The 26,642-nt window shown below is 43.6% G+C and overlaps 1 protein-coding gene across 1 annotated transcript in view; it reads right to left on the bottom strand.

Annotated features, from left to right (window-relative positions):
• The window catches only part of PLB1 (phospholipase B1), a 440,448-nt gene that overhangs the window by 316,784 nt on the left and 97,022 nt on the right, over positions 1–26,642 (bottom strand). The window contains exons 11-13 of the mRNA XM_085610369.1: positions 26,223–26,305; positions 23,818–23,884; positions 21,267–21,347 (exon numbers count right to left, since the gene is read on the bottom strand). Of these exons, the coding sequence (XP_085466495.1) occupies positions 21,267–21,347; positions 23,818–23,884; positions 26,223–26,305 (231 nt within the window). The remainder of the gene's footprint in view (positions 1–21,266; positions 21,348–23,817; positions 23,885–26,222; positions 26,306–26,642) is intronic.

Genomic DNA, 26,642 nt, shown 5'->3' with positions numbered 1-26,642 from the left:
AATGCTTGTGATATATAAACATATTTCTCAATAATAAAAAATATATTTTGTGCTAAAACTTTTGGGCTTTATGATACATTTTTAGTTCTATTACATGGGCTTTTTTGTGGAACAACCAAGGGATATTTTGCTTCTACAATAATGCTTTAATAACATTAATAATAACAGCAGTAGTAGTAGTCAGTCAAAATGCTTTCATCGGTTAATTAAAACCATAAAAGTACATGTAATAAAATGGAAAGTGAGCATAAAATCATCCTACATAAAATCATTCTTAAAATCTCACTGATAGTAGTAAAAACCATTAACTACTGATAAATGCTCTCACTGTCCACCAGACTTAAAGGGAGCATTTACTGAATAACCAATGCAGTTATCTTCAAACAATGGAATATTATGGAATGTATATTGCTGCAGATTAATAGGGGGGGTGGAGAGGGGATGGGCATGGAAAACTGTTTTATGTATTTGCACAGATTGGCCCTTTAAGAGTTTTTGCAAATATCAATGCCTTATTTGGTGCCAGTATTTCCTCTAAAACATTTTTCGACTTTGGAGAAAATATATAATCAAGGGCATGAATACCACCCACTGCACTGAGGATTACTGCCTCACTGCTACTGTTCTAGACTGACTCAATAGTTATTGCTAAACTATTTTACTCCGCCTTCATCGATAATAATCTCTCTGATACGCTAAAACAATCATGGATGATCCTGGTGTAATAAAAGGCTCTTTTGATTTCATAGACAAAGCCAACTATCGCCCTACAACAGCCGTCCCATTATTGGCCAAGATCGAAGAAAAAGTTGTCTGTGCTCAACTCATGTGGCTAACTGAGTGATATTCACTCACATTTTAGATTTGGCAGAGTGATGGAATCTGTAGACAGCAGCTATTCTGTGCAGCGGTTTAACAATTGATCACAAAATTCTGATAAATTGTTATGGTAGATAACACATCTATTGAATGGACTGGATCATTTTTAACTCATATAATGACACAGGTCCACAATAGTGGGCCTTCTTCATCCATCTAGATTAAAATGTGGTATCCTATTAGGTTCCAATTTATTATCAGGATTTTTTAACAGCTACATGAAACCCTTCACCAATTTCTTGGTACAGAGTGGTGTTTGGCTGCATGTTTACGCACCTTGCACTAAATTATTTTTCTCCATGTCTGGTGATATCAATAAGACACTGCAGCATTTAGCAATATTTTTAGGTCATCAAGAAACTGATAGATGTATCTTGGCTTGTCTTAAACTTCATCAGAAATGAGATCATGTTGACTAGATCACACCAGGCAATTGCTAAGTTGGGTTCCCCTGTTTCTAGTTATTTATTTGAGAAATGCTCACTAAGCTGTCTAAAAAAGGTAAACATTCTTGGCTTTGTCTGATCAGCAATTAAGCATAGAATATCAGGCTTAAATGCTAACAAAGAACCATGGGTTTACATCAGCATCTTAGCTACTTACTGTTCATCTCTACCTGCAGAAATAGGATTGGGAAAAATATTGAAAAAGGCATTGAGACAACTATCAGTGTGAAAGGCTTATTTAGAACCTTTAAGAAACCTACCAACTGCTGCTAAAAATACAGGGTGGTTGTGGGGGTTCTGGGCAGGAGCAACTGAATATCATAAACCATTAGGAGATGAAACGGGCTTCCAATGTTGGCAAGAGTTAAAAGCCAAGCTCTGTTGTCCACTTCCAGATCCTTACATTGGAACTGCCCGAAACGCGGCAATGTCAGAATTCATTGGAAGGCTCATTTTAGACCTTGGTGTCTGGTTCCTTGATGCTGGCAACCATTCCCAGATTCAAGACAAAAGCAATGGGTAGTAGCACAATACTAGCAATAAGGTCACAACTTTGTAATGAGTTGCTTTGTTTTTATTTTTCACTACTGCATTCAAATGCATTTGTGGTTAAATGCAGAGTAACCAGCAAAGTGGGTCTCTAGCCAGTCTCTGTCAACCTAATATTTTCCTCAGCGGACAGAAGACATCTCGCTGATTCACCACAAGTTGGCTTTAACTCAATACTCAATGTTCCTTCAACCAACAAAACACCACAGAACTAATCCAAAAATGGATTATCTCACTCCATCATGGTTTTTGCTATCACTGCACACCTTAATGGTGCTTATCTTACCTCAGTTTATTGTCACTTTGATTGTAGATTTAGTTTTGCAAGTAGTTGTTTGAGCCATGAATAGATGAATGAAGATAAACAGTTGACTGTAAAGAGTGCCACGATGGCTATTAGATCATCTGGCACTATATGTGGGGATGACAGATGGAATTGTTATCAGCAGGAATAGGGTATTGGACCACAACTTCGGCATCAATCCACAGAATTTATGGGCCTGGGTGGAGCATGAGTATATCACTGATGATACTTTGATAAAAAAATATTCTGTTCATCAAATATCTTTTTCTTTCATCTGATCTTGTGCAATAGACTTTGTTTACAGTGCATCAGATAACAGATTATGCAGAAAGGTTGTCCTTTTGATCCAGTGCTTTTTAGGAGATAACCTCTTTGCCGTTTGATGAAGCTTAAGTTCACACGCATGTACTATTGCGTGTTAATGACACTTCTAAACTACAATGACATAACCTTGTGATGCTGAGTTACCGGTGAGGTTACAGAGTGGAGTAACTTGGATAGCAATTTTGTCAAGAAATCCTTGTAATTCCTTGTATTTGATGTAGGCGCAGGTCTTTGATATAATGTTATCAAACATGAAGAGAAGAGATTGTACAAAAAGAACAATAACGAGAAAGAAAGCCTCAACAAAATACTTATTTCTAATCAGATGGAATGATTGTGTGCTTTAGGTCGAAAGCAGTAGGCGTCTGGTTGGTTTGCCCGGAAGGACGGATCTGGGAAGGTAAGGAGGTATCCAGGGAATGAAAGAGCGAGCAGGTCCCTCCTCATGGGGAGGGCTTGTAGGGGTTGAGGGAGGAGCAGGGTAGGAATGATTTATTATTTTTAGCTAAGTAAAGTGGTGACTGGGAAGAGGTGGGCATACCTCATATAGTACGGTCTAGAACAAGGATGGGTTGAGTAGTAATGAGTAGAGACGTCGGCGGTGTGGAAAGCGAAGGTGGACATTGCAGAAGTTAAGTACCTGGAATTGAGCAGTGGTGGCTGAGGACATAAAAGCAGAAAGTCTCTGTTAACTTCTGAAGTGAACCCTATATTATGGGCAAAACAGAGAAAAGAGTAAATTTGGGGGAAAGGAGAAGAGAAGGGGAGAGTTTTGACAGCTGATGGTAAACAAAAGTGTATGATTCAGCACTTGTGTATTTAGCATGAGCCGGTAAGCAAGCATCCAGCATCATATGCAAGAGGGGTGGATGGCATTTTAGTTTGGACTGTCTTAGTGACAGACTTGGAGGGGGCCTTTGTATGGTGGACATCAGCAATGAGCTGGTGGTCAGAGCCAAAGAAGGGTATCATGTTTCCCAGGAGGGTGCATAGAGGGCGAAGAGGAAGGCACAAGGACAGAGGTTTGGGGACGTGCAATTGGTAGGAATGTAGGGTAGAGCTGGTTAAGCTGAATGAGGCTGTGCATGTGCAGCCAGGGAGGTTAATCATGAGAACTTTTTTAAGTGTACCATGGTCTATGATCTCAAGCCTTTAAAGAGGACAGCCGGTGAATGAAGTCACAATATCTCTCAAATCCCAAGCTGATATCATTAAAGAAAGACAAACAAAGATAAACAAAAACAAAAAACGATGCTTTAGGGTACCTAATTTTGGTGACTACACAATGCAGGACCGGGTAAAGAAAAGTGTTTTTCTCTACACTGGATGGCCTCTTTAAAGATATTGATTAGGTGCAGACGAGAAGAGATGTGAATATGTTGAGCGAACGAGATAATGCTTCAAACTTGGGTAGGGTGCTCTAAGTGGAGCTGCGCAACCTAGATTGAAGAGCAATGTTGTGTTGTTTTAAAGTAGTACCAGGTAAGATGCTTGAAGGCAATCCTTTCTCAGGTCCTTGTGAAGAGGGTGGAAGGAGATATATAGCACCAAGTTTTTTTTTTCTAAGGAGTATGTCCAGTGCTTAATTTGAGCTGGTAGTTGCATGTGGGGTCCACCGGCACTCATTTTTGGGGAACGGCACTTATTTTTCCTCAACAGATTTCCATCCAGAGCAAGAGAGAGAAAAATAAAGAAGCAGGAAAGAAGGAGGAAGAGAAAGATGAAACAACTGTGACAAAATGAGAAAGCAGTGAAGAATAAGTACCTACAAGAGTGACATAAACAGGCAGAGAGTGTATGATGGTGGATTAAAGAGGCATGAAGTGGAATCAATAGTAGACAGGGTTCGAATTGAGCATCTCATCCTTCAATAGCGCCAACCGCTAGCTTCAGAACAAAACTTTGGTTCTTGGCACTCATTCCTTTATGAAAGAAGCAATAAGTATCTCAACAACTATCAGGAAGACACACCTCAAACTGAAGGAATTGTCCACCAGAAATAAGTCACAACACTTCTGAAAATGCCCACTATCAACCTCAGTAAAACCGATATTGTATGACAAACACAAGGATGATACTGACACATCAAGACCCCCAGACCGAGTATCTCACAAACCAAATCCATGCAGTCCATCCCACAACTGAGACAACCTCATAAGACCAACCCGCAATAAACTGACCATGAGGGCTGAACAGTATAACCACTCCAAGCTGAGATCTTTGGCGCCGAGACACTCCTCGGAGTAGCTGTTGCGCGTTATAAGAGTACTTAACAATAACAATAACAATACCAATCAGATCACACCAAGCTGAGAACCGTGCCAGTCATGACTTTATTGGCCAGCCGGGCAACCACAATTCCTCCCAGTGCTGCTGGTGGGTCTGGAGAGATGAGCAGGACTTGATCAGGGTTTGGAGGCATGCCTTATAATATTATGTAAACAGAATAGAGTCTCTGCTCCTTTATTCAGTCTTGGTTGCTGGGGGCTTACTTGTTAATGATCAGAACTCAGTTAGTATTCGGGCAACACTCTTTCTTCCTTTTCTTTCCTCTTTCTGCCCACACTGGTCTTGGCAGAAGGACTAGGACACATAGATGGGTGACGAGGAGGCTGGGGGACAGGGGAAGGAAGAAGGATAATGCAAAGAAGGAGTAGAGCAAAAGCAGAAATTTGGATTTATGTATACATGCAATGTGGATCTGAAAATGGTGTGATAATATATGCTTTACCTCTTGTCTTGTAATGTGGGCAGTGATACAGTAATGTGTGTTTAACACACTGGTATGTCATTGTGCCTTGTATACCTAGGAATCATATCAATACGTAAAATCTGATGTATAATTCTAGAGCTTGAGGTCTGAGTTAAGTTAGTAACCCCAGCAGTAGAGACCCTGCACTTGTGCTAGGAATCGGAGCAACAGCCGGGGTATTGGTAGGAATTGCTCCGCATCACCCGCTCGCTCCCCAATAAGCAATCCCAGCCATCTCGACCATCAGTGTTAACCCCTGACTGGCAGGTACACTGAGCACCACTCCGGCACATTCAATCCAAACTCTTGGTAGGCCAACACATGATGGAGGTACATTGGCAAATCTGAGTGTGCGGGCCCCAATACTGAAATCACTGGGATTCATGTCTGAGCTGACAGGGCAATTGTTTTTATACATGGCTACCAACACTAATTTTTGCAATTTCACAGCACTATGAATGACCTACTAGCAGTGACCAAATCCAATGGCACCCATTACTCAACCTCAGTGGTTGATAGGCTGAATCATATGTACAAGATCGGAAACTGTTCGCTGCAAAGCCTTCAACTTCTCCAAACCGACCAACAGGTGTCGTTGAAAAAGGCCTTCGTCCTGGCAATGTCGGGACTAATGCAATACCATCTATCTCAGTCTTACTATTAGGGTCCTCACCAAAGTACAAAGGCTGTGAGAACCAAGCAACCAGACGGTACATAAACTTCGTCAAAGGTAACCATATCCGGACCATTGTGGAATCTCTCGACTGGTTTCCAGTAGAAGCCAGGATCACATTCCATGTTCTCGGCACCGTTCACAGAACCCACTGAAGCAAAGGCACATAATACCTACAGTAACAATAAGTCTAAGTCAATAAACTCTCTCATCACCTGCCTACCTGATGCATCAAGGATCCATAAAAGAGATAGATCCCTGGATGTACAGGGTCCCACACTGTGGAACCCTGTGAACCTTTCTTTGAGGCAAACACAAGGAGATGATGGACGGAGCGCTGAAACTTTTCAGACACTCACCCCCAGTCGCAGATCTGGGTTGAATCCGTCATCATTCTTTAGCTCACTTCACCACCTCAGTTCAGACCCAGCGATATGCAAATAAATCTTGATCCTGTGCCTCATGCGAACAGTCCAGCCGAACTGCCAAGCCAGGTCTTCCCTGAACTGGAAACAAGCATCCTGGGACCGGTTTCTGGGTAACACCCCTCAGCAGCCAGGCTAGCTTGAATCCAGTGGCAAAGTGAGCAAGGGTCTGGGCATACCCTGCCAACTTAGGGCGAACAAAGCAAACACAAGGAGATGATGGGCGGAGCGCTGAAACTTTTAGGACACTCACCCTCAGTCACAGATCTGGGTTGAATCCATCATCATTCTTAACCTTTCTTTGAGACCTGAGCCCAACACATTCTGATTCAGGAAACTCCAGAAGACTAAAATCTTCAGGGTACGGTACTAAAAAATATCACAGTCAAAAACCTAAATATGGTTAACAAACAGCAACGTGGTCACCCCCTGCTTTCACAGCTTAAGTGGGGGTTCCCACTTGCCACGATGGCCTGATCAGCTTGGTCTGGCCAAAATGTGTTTTATTGGCCTCTACCGTTTGTAGATATACAGAAAACGCGTTATGTGGCGCTGTAAGGGAATACCAGGGCAGAGCTGAGTTGTGGGAGGTAAGAGCTGCTAAGTGAACCAGGACAGAAATTATGAAAATATTGGAAAAGGGCAGAGATCAGTAAACAGAATGTGTGCAACAGAGAAAGGAAAGAAAGAAAGAAAGAGGGTAGATAGAAACTGGAAAGGAGAGAATAGAGAAAGAAATTAAAGTAGTAAGATATGTTGGAATGAAAGACGTGGAAGGAAACATGAAAAAAAGGAAGGGTGGAAGAAAGGGAGATTGAAAAGAGCAAATGAAGGAAGGATTCAAGGAAGAAGGAAGAAAGGATGGATGGAAGGAGAGGCCCATGGCTGCGTGTAATGATGGTTGGATAGGTGGAAGGAAAAATGGAAGAAAGTTTGAAAGGATAGGTGTAGGTGGATGAATAAATTGATGCATAAACAGAATGGTGAATAGATGGATGGAATGGTGAAAGAATGGATCGATGGAATAATGAAGAATGGAAGAATGGAAAACAAATGTCGGCTGGGTGGGTGAAAGGATGAATGTATGAACAGATGGATAAATGGAATGGTGAAAAGAAGGACACATTTGAAAGGATGGAAATTTGGATAAATGTATGGGTAGAGAGCAGGGTGTGAGGAAGAAAGGACAGATAGATGTATATACGGGTGAATAAAACTATTCTAGGATGGGTCAGACTTTCTTGTATCGCCCATTCTGTGTCATTAGAGATCCGGTTCCAAGTTTAGGGCATTTTAATTTTATGGCTATTCCCTTGTTTACAAAAGTTTCACCCCATTGACGTTAGTAATAGATAATAGCAGAAAATCTACACTCAATAGAGTGTACATAATATCTAGTCCACACAATTTACGCCATATGATATTTTTGTTGTCGATGTTCTGATATACATCCCTTGTCATAGTTGCTAACTGAATGCCTCACAGATAAGTGGCCTTGGTCGATGAACATCAAAGATGGACTATGCCCATCTGATTGGACTCTAAGAAACCACCCTCCGCCCCCCACAGCCCTGCGCCCCCGTGTCTCTTCACAAATCTGTGCATTATCGGGTCAGCTGCCTATCTCAAGTTACTAAAAGGTAACATGTAGCTCTTTATAAAACTAAAAAAATAAATACCTATAGCTAAGGAACAACAGTTGTACTCTCTTAGCTGCCTTGCCAATCATTGGCAGTGGTGGGTAAATGCTTCTTAAAGAACAAAGAGTGCAGTGGCGGCTCCTCTCCTAAGGCGGAGAAGCATCGCCCACCAGAAAAATAAAATGATAATAACTATGTTATTATTTATTTTTCATTATTGGCTATGCCAAGCCGGTGTGGGCGGGGCGGGGCTGCGCTTCCCGCAGAGCAGGGGAGGGAGTGGTGGCACTCTCCTAAGTGTGCATGTGGGGTTTGGCCAGCCGTTTCGGACCGGCGAAACCCCTCATGAGCACTTGACATGTTCTCCACTGGGCTGTGTTGTACAGCCCGATGGAGAAAATGCCCAGCGTCCCACTGCCTGGCTGATCGCTGAACCACGGCACTTAGCCCAATCTGACCACCACTGCCCAGTAGAAGCGGCTACTGAAACACTGTTCTGAGAACAACAGCTGAAGGCCCAGCCATAGAGAGTGGACAAACATAGGCTGTTGCAGCCATTCCAGTAACCTGCAAATAACACAATATTTACAAAGCCAGACTCGCATATGCATGAGTTTTGTTTCCACAGAGAAAAACACATGCAATTCCATTATGTGTTTTATCAAAGAGCAGTGCAGGTAAAGCTGGTACCCAGCTGCATGCAGTCTCTTTACTCTCCAAGTCTCTCCTCCCTCGCATGGCTATTGACAGATAAAGGGTGACCTTCCTGGAAGATGGCCTGATAAAAAGAACATTTCTAGTTCTGATAAGAGATAAATCCCTTCAATGAAGACAATAATTTACTCTCGTCAATGTGGGAAAAATATAGCCCCTCTACACTGAACTCACCAAAAGCTCATCCCGTGTGTGTGTGATATTGCAAAGCAGCCACATCTCCATGCTTTGCTGTACACAGGCTCTCCTCAATCCATCAAGCAGCATTTGGGGGGTGCACACTGCCACCCCTAAGGGTGTCTGGGCGCTGTGTCTCTGTCAAAGAGCGAGGTCTTGAGTCTCTTTCTGAAGTCTGCCAGCGAGGGAGCTGTACGGACCTGGAAGGGAAGGACTTTCCAGGTCTTGGCAGCGATGTAGGAGAAGGAGCGGCCCCCGCTGCAGCTGCGACTGAAGAGCAGCGCAGGTGTCTAGAGGATTGGTGGACGTTCAGTCGATGGATGATGTAGGCTGGTCCTCATTTCCATTTATCTCCTGCTTAAAGCCACCAGAATGGGGGTAGCTATGCAAAAAAGGGCCCAATTACTCCTGGTCTGCATGGTTATTCCCCATTCCAGGGACTTCTATTCATAACTGCACAGAGCAAGGAGGAATTACCAATGCAGAATCGGTAATTCCGGCCTCACTGATTCTGCCCCCTTACCCTCCACACTGTGCAGTTTGTAACCGGCTCTTACATCAACTTTTTGGGGAGACATACATTTACGTGTACAAAAGAGTGGTAACTTTGGGAAAGTATGTGAACGTTTTGACTTTGTGGATGTTCGTGACTTTCCTTATGGCCACGCCTTCTCCTACCTTGGCAGCACCATGCTCCTGCCTCAACCATGGAGTCACTACTGAAGAAAATGTTGGTGGATTTTCTGTGGAAGTAAGTGTCATCTGCAGGCGTAAATAACAGCGTACCCTGGTAGTGGTACCCACATTGTGTTCAGGTGCACCAAAAGGTTGCGACCCAGACACGACCTCCAGTAATCATTTTAATGATATGGGAGCAATGAAAAAACAGGAAGGCAGGATCTGGCCACCACTATCCAAATGATTTGCTAGAAGAGCTATTAATCTTGTGTGGCTCTCCTAAAAAATCTGGCACGTGGCCACCTCTCCTGGCCCTCCCCTGGACACCGTCTGGTCCATGTATGAAAGCATTCAGAAATTCCTTGACTTTTTCTAACTAAAACGCAGTGCCTGGAGATACTGATCGCCCCCTTAGGACGCATCCTGTAGTATCTTATCAGTATCTTGCCTGCCTTTAAAATGGCGATTAGCTCTGAACTTTGGCATTATCGGCAGGGAGTTTATTATTATAATGGCGGAAGCGAGAGGCAAGTACCATGAGGTCTTGTATTCCAAGGAAACGTCCTTGTGATAATCATCACTCTGTGACCTCTGCCAAATTGATAAACAAAACAACAGCTTCGAGAAGTAAATTTCCGAGCAGGGTGGTAGTGATGCAACAGTGGCCTGCTCGTAAATGGCGGCAGTAATTGTCTACTGAAGTCTTACCTATGGTTTAGGCTGTTACACATTTTGGGCTTAATTCACATAGTTCTTTCCATATAAAATAATGTATTGTTCCTGGAAACAGTCTAGGTTTGGGTGAAATTTCTGTTATGCCAGGTTAAACTCATATAATTTCATGCTTTGCGAAATTCCTAAAATTACGCTATAATGCCACGTTGCTTAATTCCGCGCTGTTTGCGGCAAAAAGTTATCACGTGCAAACGGGAGCGATGCAAATGAACAGAACGCAAGTTTTTAGCACTATTTTTTTGTGCAAAATACGACTTTGCCGTAAAAATGGACGTGAGAGCGAATTTCGCAAGATACTTATAATGATATCACTACCTTGGTCTGGACCATGATCAAGGGATGGCACAGTCCTTAAGACGGATAGACAAGAAGTGCTGCTGCCAGTATTGGAGAACCCGCCCATTCATGAATTCTATTACAACCGCTGTCCAATCATCAATCCAATCACAATTTAAGTCCCAATAAACTACGCTCGAGGAGGAGCGATGCAAGGTTGGGCTGCCCATGGCAGACAGTGTAAAAGTGGCAATTGGAGTTTGCTGACTGCAGGACCGAATTGTGAAAAAAGACAAAATGTTCATTATGTAGACGTGCCTAGTTTATTAATAGACACTCTTTTTTGGATTCACAAAAGCAAAGGAGTAAGCTTTGAGGGTCAAGACAATGGAATCACTTCTTGAATGTGCACAAGTTGAACATAAGCTCTTATGGCCACAGAAGTCCATACTTCAGACGCCAGCAATGAAGTCTATGCTTCAGACGCCAGCAATGAAGTCCATACTTCAGACGCCAGCAATGAAGTCTATGCTTCAGACGCCAGCAATGAAGTCCATGCTTCAGACGCCAGCAATGAAGTCCATACTTCAGACGCCAGCAATAAAGTCCATACTTCAGACGCCAGCAATGAAGTTCATACTTCAGACGCCAGCAATGAAGTCCATACTTCAGACGCCAGCAATGAAGTCCATACTTCAGACGCCAGCAATAAAGTCCATACTTCAGACGCCAGCAATGAAGTCCATGCTTCAGATGCCAGCAATGAAGTCCATGCTTCAGACGCCAGCAATGAAGTCCATACTTCAGACGCCAGCAATGAAGTCCATGCTTCAGACACCAGCAATGAAGTCCATACTTCAGACGCCAGCGATGAAGTCCATACTTCAGACGCCAGCAATGAAGTCCATGCTTCAGACGCCAGCAATGAAGTCCATACTTCAGACGCTAGCAATAAAGTCCATACTTCAGACGCCAGCAATGAAGTCTATGCTTCAGACGCCAGCAATAAAGTCCATACTTCAGACGCCAGCAATGAAGTCCATGCTTCAGATGCCAGCAATGAAGTCCATGCTTCAGACGCCAGCAATGAAGTCCATACTTCAGACGCCAGCAATGAAGTCCATGCTTCAGACACCAGCAATGAAGTCCATACTTCAGACGCCAGCGATGAAGTCCATACTTCAGACGCCAGCAATGAAGTCCATGCTTCAGACGCCAGCAATGAAGTCCATACTTCAGACGCTAGCAATAAAGTCCATACTTCAGACGCCAGCAATGAAGTCTATGCTTCAGACGCCAGCAATGAAGTCCATACTTCAGACGCCAGCAATAAAGTCCATACTTCAGACGCCAGCAATGAAGTCCATACTTCAGACGCCAGCAATGAAGTCCATTCTTCAGACGCCAGCAATGAAGTCCATGCTTCAGACGCCAGCAATAAAGTCCATACTTCAGACGCCAGCAATGAAGTCCATACTTCAGACGCCAGCAATGAAGTCCATACTTCAGACGCCAGCAATAAAGTCCATACTTCAGACGCCAGCAATAAAGTCCATACTTCAGACGCCAGCAATGAAGTTCATACTTCAGATTTTAGCAGTGCACCAGCCCACACCTGGACTTCTGCATTGGTCCTATCAGTAGCCCAATCCAACAAATTGTAAATCTGGATTACGTGGCACATGCTGCATAATGGGTATCTATAGCTCCTTCCTGGCTACAGAACTGACATGGAAATGTATGGTTCTCATAAACATGGTGCATGATAGGTTTCCCTAACCCTAGCTGTGAGGGACCTCTGCACCACCAAGACTCTACTTGCCTAAGGGAAGGGAGAGAGAGACAGGCTCACAGAAAGGTAACCTAGCAATAACGCAACAAAGCGCAGACAACAGAGACACAAGCCCCACGGTACGACACAGCTACAATGAAGCATGTTTGTTGGTGGGGAATGCTATTGTGTGGAGATGTAGGGGCATATCATTAAGGACCGGCGATAATTATCGCTAAGCGCACTTAGCGCTAGGATAATTATCGCCGGGTAACGTGGAATTTTATTGCTGAGATAGCGTGCTATTAGCAACGCTTATCTCAAAAGCGATAAAATTCCAAGCGCTAACTGCCAAATGTGAGATTATCGCTGGAAATCCAGCGATAATCTCACAAAGTTTGGCATTAGCTTGATGATAGGGCAAGGCATACTTAGCCATGATATCCACCTTCCATAGGATATCATGGCTAAGTCAGTCTTGAAGCAGGCGTAAGGAAAGTAGCGATAACAGGGGTTATCGCTACTTTGCTTGTCGCTCTGCAGGTTAGTGTGCCCATTGATAATTCGACATTTCTCCAGTTATGTCAGGGCAGGAACGCCCACTTTGCATCTCATTAGAGATGCAAAGCTGGGCGTTCAGTATACAGGCGCTAATGCAAGGTTTCACGAGATAGCGAGACCTTGCTGATTAGGCGATAAAATTATCGCCACTTTTCGTCCGAAAACGGACGCAAAAGCGGTGATAATTTTTTATCGCCTCATTGATGATATGCCCGTAGCGTTCTCTGAAGCAGTAGGCGTTCAGCTCCTTTCTGAACTGCAGAAGGGTAGTTAGCTTCTGAAGTTGAGCAGGATGTTGTTCCAGGTCCTCGCAGTGTACATTGATAAGGCTGGTCTCAAGTGTTTTCTGCAGTTTTTTGATTTCACCCTGGTGATGTCCTGGCGTATTGTGTGGCATTGTCTGTCTGAAGTGGTTATATTCTCGGTCAGGTGCTCAGGGGTTCTGGTTGTAGTAATTTGTTCACTTTGGAACATGTGTCATGGGTCCTAACCGTGGTTATGGTGCTTGTGAGTCTAGACAAATCAATTCCTCTCTCTGGGTCTAATTGTATATCAAATGTAATGAAACAGAAAATAAAATATATGAAATAAATTATTATTATCCAACTCTCATGCTTAGACACCAAATGATATAAATGATCCGGTATCATCTCCCAGTACACTACCTTAATGTGCAGGTTGCTGTTGCTTCCCAGATACTTTTGGACTATATAAATATATACACATACACAAACAATCATATGTTGGGTTGAGATGGTCGCATTTTTTACCCTTTAATTATACCTGCAGCAGCGTGGAAGATGCCTTTCATGCGGGCCAGTGTTGTGTCACTTTATTCAAGAAGGACATTCAGTAACGGTAGGAAATCGGGTTACTGATTGAGGGGGGTGAGACCCTACTCAAGTAGTTCCCATAATTCTTGTCAGGATGAAACACAAGCAAACCCCAACTTAACCTGTGCTCAACCCTCTCATAGCTTGACCCAAAAGGAGTCGGACTTAACTTAGAGGCAACATGTAAAGTATTTATGCAGCATTTTAAGCAGTAATAAAGTGAAAACACAACACAAGAAAAATCCCACACCAATTTAGAGTAAAATCTAATAAAGTATTTGAGACCAAAAGGACAGAAATCCAACAAGTAGAACCAGAGCTATGCTATTTTAATGATTTAAGCACACATTAGAAATTATGCTTAAAAACACAAAGTGCCAACTGTGGTGATCTGGTCGTGCCAGACTGGGACAAAGTCACAAGTTCATGCCAACCACAATGGCGCTTGAGCCGGATACAGGGACCAAGTTAGGCCAGCTGAACAAAGTAAATTATGTCCTTGGTGCGTGGTCTGTGCTGTGTTGTTTTTTTCTGATTTAGCTGAATAACAAGGCTTTGCAGGGCTCTGCGTTGGTGCTGGTGCGCTGTACAGCAATGCTTGGTGGGGCTTTGCATCCCTCTGCAATGGCTCTGATGAAGCTGGCAGCTATGCAGCGAGACTCGGCTTCACTGTGCATCAATTCCGATGAGGCAGGCAGCTGTGCGGCGCAACTTTGTGGGGCTTTGCATCTCTTCGTGTTGCTTTATGTCTGTTCCGATAGGGACCACAACTTTGCTAGAAGAGCACCTTTATCCCCACTTCCAAGGGTCCAGGACAGGGGAGGAATTACTTGGGGGGGTTAGGACTCACAGCAGTCCAGGTGCAGGATTCAAAATGGTTGAAGCATTTTCTGTCCCCAAGGCTCTGGTGATCAAGATGCAGGTCCAGCACTCCTCACTTAGGCAGCAGGGAAGCAGAGTAACAGGGCAGCAGGGCAGACCTTCTTGCAGCAGAGCAGCACGACAGTCCTTCTTCTGAGTCTTCTACAGGTCCAGAAGTGAACCGAAGTGTTGGGTCTGAGCGTTCACTACTTATAGTTGGTGCCCACCTTGATGTGAGAGAAGCTTATAGAGTGCCCCCTACAAACCCCTACAGAGGTGTCTGCAATTTACTTCCTCCCTGCACTGGTCTTAGCTTGTCTGACGACACCAACAACCCTTTGTGAGAGTGCTGAGGCAGAGTCATTGTGATGTACAAGTGTGGTAGGTAGTGAAAGTAGTTAAGAGGTTTTTCACTACCAGGACATGCTAAAATAAACAATGAATGTCCCAGTTATTAAATGCACTGCACCCTGCACTGTAGGCTATTTAGGGTGTCTTATATGTATTCAAAAGGAAGTTTGGGCCTGGAAAAAGGTTTATTTTGCCAGGTCAAAATGACAGTTAATAACTTATAACTGCACACACAGGCTTGTAATGGCAGGCCTGGGACATTTTTTAAGGGGCTACTTAAGTGTGTGGCACAATAAGTGCTGCAGGCCTACAAGTGGCATTTAATGTACAGGCCCTGGGTACATGTAGTACCACTTTGCCAGGGACTTACAGGTAAATTAAATGTGCCAATTGGCAGGGGAAGCTCCTCCGTAATGGCGGAGGAAGGCCCCCCCCCCCTGCTAAAAGATGAAAAATAAAATGATAATAAAAGCTTTTTATTATCCTTTTATTTTTTCCTGACAGCCAACAACGCTAGTCTTCAGAAGGACCAGGCAATCCTATGTGACAGGCATGGCAGGGGGATGAGTGGTGGGCACTTTTAAGTGCGCATGCCAGTTTGGCTGGTCGTCTTAAGCTAGTCAAACAGACATGCGCACTCAGGTTTCTCCAATCCAGCTGTGTCGCACAGCTGGGTTGGAAAAACACCACAGGCTCCCAGGCACTGTCTGAGTGAACAAAGTAGGCAGCTCAGACCAATCTCAGTGCTTCTCTCATGCTGGGAAGAGTATTCCCAGCATGAGAGAAGTGCCTGGATTGGCATCTGGGAGCTTGGGCAGTGTGCAGCCGAGGATCAAGAGAGAGGACCTAAGCGACTGCCATCAGAGTGGCAGGTAAGTGCAATTTTAATCATTGTAATTATGCCTTCTATATTGATTGTTTTCCTCCACCCTGCCTTACCACTAAGCAATGCGAGCAGCCGCCACTGCCAATTGGATTCTTTGAAAGAGAGGTGTCAATGGTGAATCTGAGTGATTTTGTATTCAATGCCAGCTAGGCCATGAACCCATCCAGGTTCTTTTCAGACAAACCAATGACATATTCTAACAAGCATTGGCACAGCCAAAATGTCTCACTTTTGGGACCTTATTAGTGTTTAGCCATGCAGCACATTATCGTGGGTGCTACAAGATCTTACTTACTTCTCCACTGGTGAACGATCACACTCACCTATGGTCGGGCTTTCGTGCTATTTAATGAACACAAAAAATGCAATTCATGCTCAGATAGGGCAAGTCTGCAACCTAAAGGAATTTAAATGATGAATAAAAATAATGTTATTCAAATAATGCCTTTACTAACTGTACCAGACAGTGCTGCAATGAAAACAAACCTATATTGATTAATGGCAGTAGTGACATTATGTATCTTATGTGAGTATTTTTGCAGCTTCTTTGTGAAATGTGAAAGTAAATGTGGGAGGAATTTGATCTCTGTCTTTGAATCCTCTGCTAATGGTTGATCTCGGACTTTGAAGGCTCTGTAAATGTGACGAGATGAGAACAAGAATTACAGCTCTGTTTACAGAAACTGATCTTGGAGTGTTTGCTCCTGTTAAGTGCTGTTAGAAAAAGAAAAAAGTAGCCAATAGACCAGATTCTATAATGGGACAAGTGTTAGGCTACAAGTAATTGGGCAGTGGGAGGAAACAAACATGAAAAGGAGGGACAAATAGGAAATATTTACTACTAGCAAGCAAGCCTTTTTAAAGGACAATCAAAGTAATGAATGAAAAGGCAATGGGCGGGCTATAAGCCCACAAACTGTATACAACATGCTTCAAAGAGACAGCACAAGTGCTGCCTAGGCTCGACTGAAAAATGCCTTTCAATATAAAAAGAGTACCCAAAGACCTGAAATATGTTTTCTGTATTACATTTTCTAGATTAGAATGAGACTTCTACTGTAACTGGACTATCTTTCCTAGCTGCACTAAAGACACATTATTTTTAAATGAAATAATATGCAATGGTTATTTTGTTAGATTATTGTGCCACACTGTATTTGAGTCCATGCCAGCTGCTCCCTCTTGGAGTTAACCTAGAATGCTTGGTCTGGATACCAAGTTATTCAGACAGTGATAATCCTGGTGGCATGGGCCACCAGTGGTGAACGGCGTTACTCCCCGTGGGTATTTCTCAGTAACCACTGACTACCCCAATATTCACAGGAATGGATCTACCATAACAACACAAGAAATAATAAAAGCTGACAACATTGGAAGATACCAGATTAATAGCAGTTTGGGAAAAGCTAACTGACTGAGGTAAAGTTGGGGGATGGAGCAAAGTGCTTGATTAAACACAAGAAAGTCCACTGAAACAAAGAGGAAACATCATTAAGGAAACATATGCATGTCTAAAGTCACAGATCCAAAGCTGCAATTTAAAAACTTAGCAGATACAACTTTGGGATCATGAGTGGTATTGCTTCTTCCAATCCTCACCAGGAGCATGGAAGAATTGGCAATAATTCTTAATCTGAAATAGCTATGAAGAGTATTCAGCCTGTACCTGGTGACCATAATTCTGGGCATACTAAAGAATACAAAAAGGGATGGATGCTCGAATTATTCTAAGCCACTAGTAATCACTCGGGCTGCATCCCATTCCACCGTTATTTTGCCACCTCAGTTTGAACCCAGCCATGCATATCATTCTTGACCATGCGCCATTGGGAACAGTCCAGCCCAAACTGCCAAGTCAGGTCCTCCTGTTCCGGAAATAAAGACACCCAGGACCGGTTCCGCTCATGTATGGGCTGATCAGCCGGGTATAGCTTGGTTCCAGTGACACAGTGTGCACAGGACCCACTTCTGGGAATACCTGTCCAACTTAGGGTGATATACTAAAGTAAACAAAAAGTGATGGATGGAATGCTTGAATTAATCTTAGCCACTGGTAATTACTTGGGCCTCATCTCAATCCATCATCATTTTGCATACCATGTCACCTCAGTTTGGATCAAGCTGTGTCCAAAGTATGACAGGTATGCCCATAAGTGGGTCCCGTGCTCTCCATGCCACTGGAATCAAGCTATCCTGGCTGAAGAGGAGTGAAACCCCGAAACCGGTCCTAGGATGCTTGTTTCCAGTCCAGGGAGGACCTGGCTTGGCAGTTCGGGCTGGACTGTTCCCATGAGGCACAGGGTCAAGACTGATTTGCATATGGCTGGGTTCAAACTGGAACGGCATGGTGAGCAAAAAAACGATGGATTTAGGCCCAGATCTCTGTACTGGGGTGAATGTATGACATTGTTCTGCATTCTGTCTATCAACTGTTGTTTTTACATTTGGCACCCCGAGTGGGAAGGGTATGCCCAGACGTGGGTCCCGTGCTCTCCATGCCACTGGAATCAAGCTATCCTGGCTGAAGAGGGGTGAACCCCCGAAACCGGTCCTAGGATGCTTGTTTCCAGTCCAGGGAGGACCTGGCCTGGCAGTTCGGGCCTGGACTGTTCCCATGAGGCACAGGGTCAAGACTGATTTGCATATGGCTGGGTTCAAACTGGAACGGCATGGTGAGCCAAAAAACGATGGATTTAGGCCCAGATCTCTGTACTGGGGTGAATGTATGACATTGTTCTGCATTCTGTCCATCAACTGTTGTTTTTGCATTTGTCACCCCGAGTGGGACGGGTATGCTCAGACGTGAGTCCCGTGCTCTCCATGCCACTGGAATCAAGCTCTCCTGGCTGAAGAGGGGTGAATCCCCAAAACCAGTCTTAGGATGCTTGTTTCCAGTCCAGGGAGGGTCTGGCTTGGCAGTTCGGGCTGGACTGTTCCCATGAGGCACAGGGTCAAGACTGATTTCCATATGGCTGGGTTCAAACTGGAACGGCATGGTGAGCCAAAAAACGATGGATTTAGGCTCAGATCTCTGTACTGGGGTGTATGTATGACATTGCTCTGCATTCTGTCCATCAACTGTTGTTTTTGCATTAGTCCCAGGATGCTTGTATTCTGGTTCAGGGACGACCTGGCTGGCAGTTCGGGCTGGACTGTTCCCATGAGGAGCACGGTGAAGGCTGATCTGCATCTGGCTGTATCCAAGCTGTGGTGGCATGGTGGGCGAAAAATGATAGATTGGGATGCGGCCCTGAGTGATAGCCAGAGGCTGAGATTAATTCAAGCATTCCATCCAGCACTTTGTTTTTGTATGTATTGTAGGCGGACATAGAAATTGATGAGAACCTTGACTGGCAACCAAAAAATCTGAACGCTAAGTCATTGGTGAAGCATTGACGTAAGAATTAAGACAGGAACAAACAGGAGGAAGCCTTAGCAAATGCCTGAAAAGAGCACCTGTGAGAGTGTCATAAATGCATATGGTGGTCCTTCCCTCCCCGCTTTCTTCTCCTCTTTTGCTAGCCCAGACAATGTAATACTATAGTGATGGACAAGGGTTTGAATGCTTCCTGTATCATTTATATTTTCCTCTCACAAAGTTTTTCATAATAAATTAGATCTGCATGTAAAATAAAAAAAAGTTTAAAAAGGAATACCAAGCAAGGGGAATAGGAAAGGCAAGACGGGATTGACTGCAAAGGATTATTAATTGGAATAAGGATAAAATAATAGGTCGGCTTCAGGTGGGGTAAACAATGAGAATTAAGGTGTATTTTTACAGGTGGCTTTGGAGCTGATGGGTAGATGGAGTGTACCAGTGAACAGGAGGGTGCCTGAACACTCTAAAAATCAGTCTATTTGTTAATTTAATGGAATACTTTAGTTTCTGTGTATGTTTTTTTTTCAGACACAGACGTTTGATGAGAGCTGTAGGAGTGTCAAACATTTAAATTCCACATGTGGAGTTATTGACTGAGCCGACGCATCTCCTTCCGCCACTTTCCCCTTGGTGAAGGCAGAGGCCCAGCTTAGAACCCACAATCTCCCTTCCCTAAGCTCTGGCAAGTGGAAAGGAAATCTCCCCTAATGGAGGGCTCAGGAGGGTTATATTTTGCCTCTGACAAAGATGGGAAGTTTTGCCCCTTAATAAGAAGTGGGAAGATTACTGACTTCATTGTTGAAGTGCAAAGCTCCCTCATACATAGTATATAGTGACCTTGTTTGCATTAAAAAAAATCTTTGTTTCAGTAAGGGGGAACAAATCTGCATTGTTTAGCATTTCTTGTGCAGGACAGCCTATGGGTGCAGTGTCTGCATTTGTTTATTGGTGTATTCTGAAAATGTCACATAATGTCTCCCCTGAATGCGGGTGCCCTGATCGGTCTGAGCATGAGATAATCCCTCATGAGCTCGGCGCCTACTAGGAAGGTATATTTACTGAGGTTGCCACTCCCAACCCTCACAGGGCCCATCACACCAATGGAAAGGAACACCTTTGTACATCTTTTGCTAACCGCCTGTTACACAGAGAGGGGAAGATTTACTAACATTTTATGTCATGCATGCACCACTTTTTGGCACATCCACAACGCAATGGTGGTGTGATTTACAAAGCCACACAAATCCGATTTGCGTGGCTTTGTGTATAAAAGTAACGTTACTTTGCAGTAAGGAGGAGTTCCATGTGTGGAGAATAGATGTTCCTATGCATCCACCTATGGATTTTGGCACTTTCCCAGATTTGCAAAAGCTAGTGAATTTGGGAATGCGTCAAAAATCTATGCCTTCATGAAGCAGGCGTAGCAAAGAGAAATAACTTTATTTCTCCTTGTTGCTTCCTCTTTCACATAGAAAGAGGAAAATGCCTCTCCGGATTGTTTTTGTGCAGGAAGGTGTCCATTCCAAAAATAATGCTGCCTGTAACGCAGACACCCTTGCACCATGTGCCTGCTTTGGCCCTAGGCAGAACACAGGGAGCCAGCTCTAGGAGACAGCAAAGATGTGCCATAGTATAGGCGATATGGTGAATTTTTGCTGTCTCTCTTTCATGGAACGCAGCACAGCAGCTTCGCTTGCTGCCCTGCATCGTGTGAAATTTTTAAAAAGCTGCCCAGAATTTACACTGCGGGTGTGCAAAGTAGGCAAAGTTCACTTCCACCATCTTTGGGGGGGTGTTTTTAGATCTTCAGAATGTTGATGAACATTTTAAAATAAAAAGCAAGTGAGAAACCCATTATAGTGCTCTGAAGTGGGTGTTGACCAACATGTAAGCACTTTATAAAACTCACAAAAATAAATAAATAAACATAACAGCCGCCGCCACTGACCGGGTAGGTATGATACAGTCAAGCTGGCAGTGGTGGTGCACCTACCCACTGCCAGCTCCCAGAGCCCTCAGAGGGGCTGACATGCATTGCTCCAGCAGACTTACAGCAGTGAGGGGAGGCTGCAGGACAACAGTGAAATCCTCTTGGTCGTATCTCCTGGAGCTCAGCAGCGTTTCCAGAGCATCCTAAAAGGAAAATTTGCGAAATTACATGACGCTGAATTAATTTAAAGTCTATCACCAGCTGTTTTATGTGACTTATAAATCTCTTTTATATTGACACTCATTCATTTAAAAACTCCTAGCAGAGCTAGCGATGTCACTGGTGGAAGAAGGATCCTATCCAACAGGGTCACTGCGGGTTTGTCTGTCCATTTTGGAATTTACAGCAGACATCAGAGATCAAGATCATTGAATAAAACATTTTTTCTTTTGCGCTGAAGGCACTGGTGCTTTGCTGTGCAGGAGCCGTGATTAATGAGCTCACCCAGCAAAGTTTATTGTTTTTCAAAAGCAAACTCCCAAACAGAAATAAATGTCCCTGACACATTGCGGGTTTTCTCACTTTGGGCCCGATTCACAGAACTAGCTTAAGACAAAATCCTAAACTTACTACCATTTTGGTATTCACAGAAGGCACTTACTCATTTCGATATTCACAGAAGTTAGGACTCCTAACTTTAGGACTCCTAAAGTGAAAAAAATCCTCATTTTAAGACTTTCGGTATTCACAGAAGGCATTTAGGAGTCCTAAAGTTAGGAGTCCTAACTTTACTACTCCTAAACTGAGAAAAATGCTAACTTTAAGACTTTTGGTATTCACGGAAGGCATTTAGGAGTCCTAAAGTTAGGACTCCAAACTTCTGTGAATACCGAAATGAGTAAGTGCCTTCTGTGAATACGAAAATGGTAGTAAGTTTAGGATTTTGTCTTAAGTTAGTTCTGTGAATCGGGCCCAGCGTACTGGGGTCATTTAACTGTTTTCCTGTTCGGACTGCCAGGCTTTACGGGACAGTCCGGAACAGAAAAAAAATTCAACAGACTGTCCACCGTAAACAGGGGGGGGGCTTTAAGGTACTTTGGTCACCTACCCAATGTTGCTCAGGCCATCAGTCAAGTTTCCACCAGTGGCGATAGAGAAGGCTCCCCCAGTGGAAACATGCTCGCTCTTCTGATTCTAATTAGAGTGGGGAGCCGCAGGTTTGGCGAACACATCCAATTCTGTACCTGTCCACCAAACTTTAAGGCCGTAAGTTCATACTAGTTAGAACATTAGAATGTTGGGCGCACCACTGTAGACAATGATGTGGCTCGGGGTTAATAATGGCTGGTTTAAATCTTTTCTTCCAACATTCTAATGTTTGTCTTTCTGTTTCTTTCTAATTTAGAACACTCTACCCTCTGTGGGTAGAGTTCTAATAGCTTAATAGTCCTTCTCCCTCAGGCCATCCCAGTTGTTAAGACCCTCTCCCTCTTTAAAGGCCCTCGCCTGTAGCTCAGGCTTATAACAAAGGTTCGGGGCCTTCAACAACTGATATAGCCCTCAGCTGCAGGCTATAAAGCTATACAAAGGAATGTTATCCACCAATCCACACCAGGAAGTCTTGTAATTGTCATTTCAAAATGTACATAATTTTCCTCAGGCTGCTAGTAAATCTTTGTATAAGCCAGCACTTTCATTCTTTTCCCTGTGCTATTCAAATTACCACCCAGCCCTTAGAATGTTTTCTAGCTCATTCCGCATACCTAAAGAGGTGATTAATTTAAAATGACAGGAAAATGCAAATAACAATGTAAAAGTCTTAACTCTACCACTTCGATAATCATTTTATACGGCGTGCCCCCTGCCATGAACATGTCCTATTTTTACGGCAATGCTTGGGAAGATGAGACACCCTTCCCATAAGCAGCTATAATGTGAATAGACCCTGAGAGCACCCTAGGCCAGAACACATATGCATGAATCTTTTCATGATTTTGAAATACAATCCCAAATCTGTTATCTTGACAGGTTCTTCCATTTTTTGAATTATTTCTCCTGCAGAACATCAAATTCACCAACGTCATCCTTGCCCAGGGTGTCATGGTATAGGAGTTGTGCTGGTAAGCAGCAGCTGGCTGTTAAAACCCAGCATCTAATTGCCAATTTTAATGGCCATAGTTGCCATTTGGCAGAATAAAAATACAATCAAATCTAATGATGACTTTGCTTACACAAGGCGATGAAAGGGGGAATTTAGGAACCATCTTGGTCAACAGGAAGTCCAGTTGTTTGGACGCTCCTTCTACAACAGCAGTTGATGCTGTTACAATGAACTGAAATCCTGAGAAGTCATTGGTTACAGTTTGGAACTTCTCAAATCAGTCTCTTAATTTACCTGACTATAACCATGACATAATGATCTTCTTGAACAAAGATTTTAATTCGCCAGGTTGTTTTCTTTCCTATATGTACCTGACAGATAAACGTATGAACTTAAGAAAGTGCCATCAAAATCTTGAAATTAAAAAGATTGTGTCCTGGAATCTGAAATTCACAGTATGCGTGAGAGTCATCAAAGAACAGACACATTTACTACTCAGTAGACAGGTCTTCAGCCTTCTTATTTCTGCAGGGGACTTCATTCGATGCCCTTGGTCAGGAGCGGTGTCTCACCTGGAAGGACCATCTCAGCAGCGCATCATTCAGCCTGGAAGAGTCTCTGAAACAGTCACACGACTCCCTGTAAAGAGAATCATCAGAGGCCTATCAGAGAAAATGCAGACAATTACGTTATTACATGTTCTAGATGCACAGACATATCTCCTGCTCTGCTGCCTAAAAGCATGAGGGGATTTGATGGGCAGGGCACATGTCACTGTTTAACAACTTACTTAATGCAGATATCAGTGCACTTCAAGTTTAACACTCTCCTCGATTAAGCATGTGGAATAGCACCCTACCAACATTTGATGGTTGTCTTGACTACAGGATCCTTATCCAGTAGCTACACCAAGAAACCTGGCACACGCCTGGGTCCCCGGGGTCACAATTTGGTCTCCTGGGTCACAGCCATTATCAATCACCCATTTGAGCTGGAAGAATTCTCACCAAATCTCAAACTGTGGGTTGCGACACCGCTCTCTCCCAGTGTCCAATATCATAGCTTTCAGTCATCAGTGATGTGATGAAGGCCACTGTTTGTGAGCCGCATCAGTCCCATCAAGAGGGTCTAAGTATCAGATACCCTTTGTTGTGGACCACAGGCGAAGGACACCCGTAGCCTTGATTTTAATTGACTTGGCAGATGGCTTTAATAAGGATGAGCATCAAATATTGCAGGAGCATTTGTAGGAGATGGTTGGATTGGCGCTGAATTGTGTCTACTGTGCAACCCATTCTAGAAAGAAGGGAACAGCGGGTGCCTTTGGTCCATTCATGATTGATAAAGGGATGTCTGACTCTTGAGTCCCACAGGAGTCCTCACTGTTACCTCCATCGACAACCACTGGCTGCAGTCTTCAGAAAGCACTATTTGGGGTTCTAGGTGTATGCCAAAGACACCCAGCTGGAATTAGGTGGTACAATATAATTTGAGAACATTTAGTCGTGAATGAATACCTGCTTTTCCTCAATGGAGTGAAAACAGAGATAAGATTTAGCGGTAGGAAAATAGGCCATGCAGAATCATGTGGGCACTGACAAATTCCTAACTTTGTGAGCATTCACAAGCTTTTTCTGTGGTATTTCCAACCCCATAAGCACAATGCATTGTAAAATATATCATAAAAAGTAGAGGTAAACCTGTATCCCGGCTGGAAAAGAATATTTATAAAAAGTCATACCGTTTATCTAAATCAGCAGATTGTTCCTCTGTGGACAATCTACCTAAACAAGACGTAGAGAAGGGCCTCGAGCCAAGAAGTCTACACTCTATGTTATATAAGTATATAGTTCCATTGTACTACAGTCACATTTTGTAAGAGTAATATTAACACAAAATAGACTTATTTTTTCCAAGGTTGGATGTATTTTTTAATCAGGTCAATGGATCCCATTTCCCGCCTCCCAGAGTAGCTGGAATGAAAGAAGCCCATTGACAACATAAAAGAGAGGTGAGTTTGTCATTGCAGGATGTATTTTTGCCAGGTGTGAGTCAGAGAATGAGTGAACCACCTCTAGGGAGTTCTTTGTTATATAGGCCAAGGTACCCCGGTTAGACTGGCCTTTCTGTTATGTTATGTTAACAGGTATTTATTAAGCGCACGGCTACTCCCGGGAGTGTCCCGGCGCTCATGACCAAAGACCCGCAACACAGGACCCAAAGTGCTCCAATTTAAGGCTGCTGTTGGAATAACCAAGTTTTTAATTTCCGTCGCAAAGTGAGGATATCCTGGGATTTCCTCAACGCAAGAGGCAGGTAATTTCAGAGGCAAGAAGCCAATACTTGGAAGACAGTGAACCCAACCTGCAGGGCTGGAACCTCCATGCACCTGTCTGATGTGACCAATAACACATGCCCACTATGAAATAACATGGCATAGAACTAATGAATTCATTTGAGGCGTCTTCTTTTTGTATAAGTATCCCTTTATCCAGTGGGTACAGACCCTGGGTACGTGACTCAACACTCATTCCAAGGAGCAACCATTGGTGTAATAATGCTGTTTAGGTGCATTGCAATATCATGAAACATAAACACTATACACATGCATTAAAGGGGCACTCAGAAGCCCTAAAAACCATTGAGCAGCAAATTGGAGGCCTACTTATGCAAACTGCACCAGGGGTGGGTAACCTATACCTGGGATGTGTAGTTTTGCACCAATGCCTTGCAGGGCGGTTTGCACATTTTGTCAGGACTGATTTTGATGATCAGTCCCTGCTCCTTCCAATTGGTCGGGTCAGCCCTGGTGCGTCATGTCTCCTGGAGCTCCTCCTGTTTTTCAGGTATCCCTGACAGGAATGGGAGTGCAAAACTGGCCCACACCAGAGTCATTTACATCATCTGGCCATAGGTATTTCACCGAGATGGTCCTTTTGGGGTTTAGGATAAAGGAGCCAGCATGGAATGTGCTTACCTGTCTTCCATATTGCTTGGGTGGGACAGAGCTGAGGCCACCAGATCCGTAAAATCCACCAGATTCACAATGGATTTAGGGAGCTGGAAATAAAAAAAAATATGTGTTAACTCGCAGTGAGTGCAATAGGAAACCTAGAATAAAAATGTATGTCTCTCCTGTCTTTTTCATAATTTTACTCTCTACTCAAGGGGTATCACTGTTCGAGATGAGCCCGCAAAACAAAATATACTCCATTCACTGTATTTTAGCAAATCGAAAGCAGATTAATCAGATCCTCGTCTTTTGGCTAGTAGTTCAATGTCGCAGGAAATAAGCCATTTGCCCACAGACGACCAAGAGACTGTCTGTTGGTAAAGGAGTGAAGGCCTATTTTCCAGAAGGATGGTGTAGCGCAGTGCCGTAAGCAATTTTGCAGCA

This window comes from Triturus cristatus, chromosome 6, assembly GCF_964204655.1.
Source record: "Triturus cristatus chromosome 6, aTriCri1.1, whole genome shotgun sequence".
Classification (NCBI taxonomy): domain Eukaryota; kingdom Metazoa; phylum Chordata; class Amphibia; order Caudata; family Salamandridae; genus Triturus; species Triturus cristatus.
This window is presented reverse-complemented; position numbering and strand designations above follow the sequence as displayed.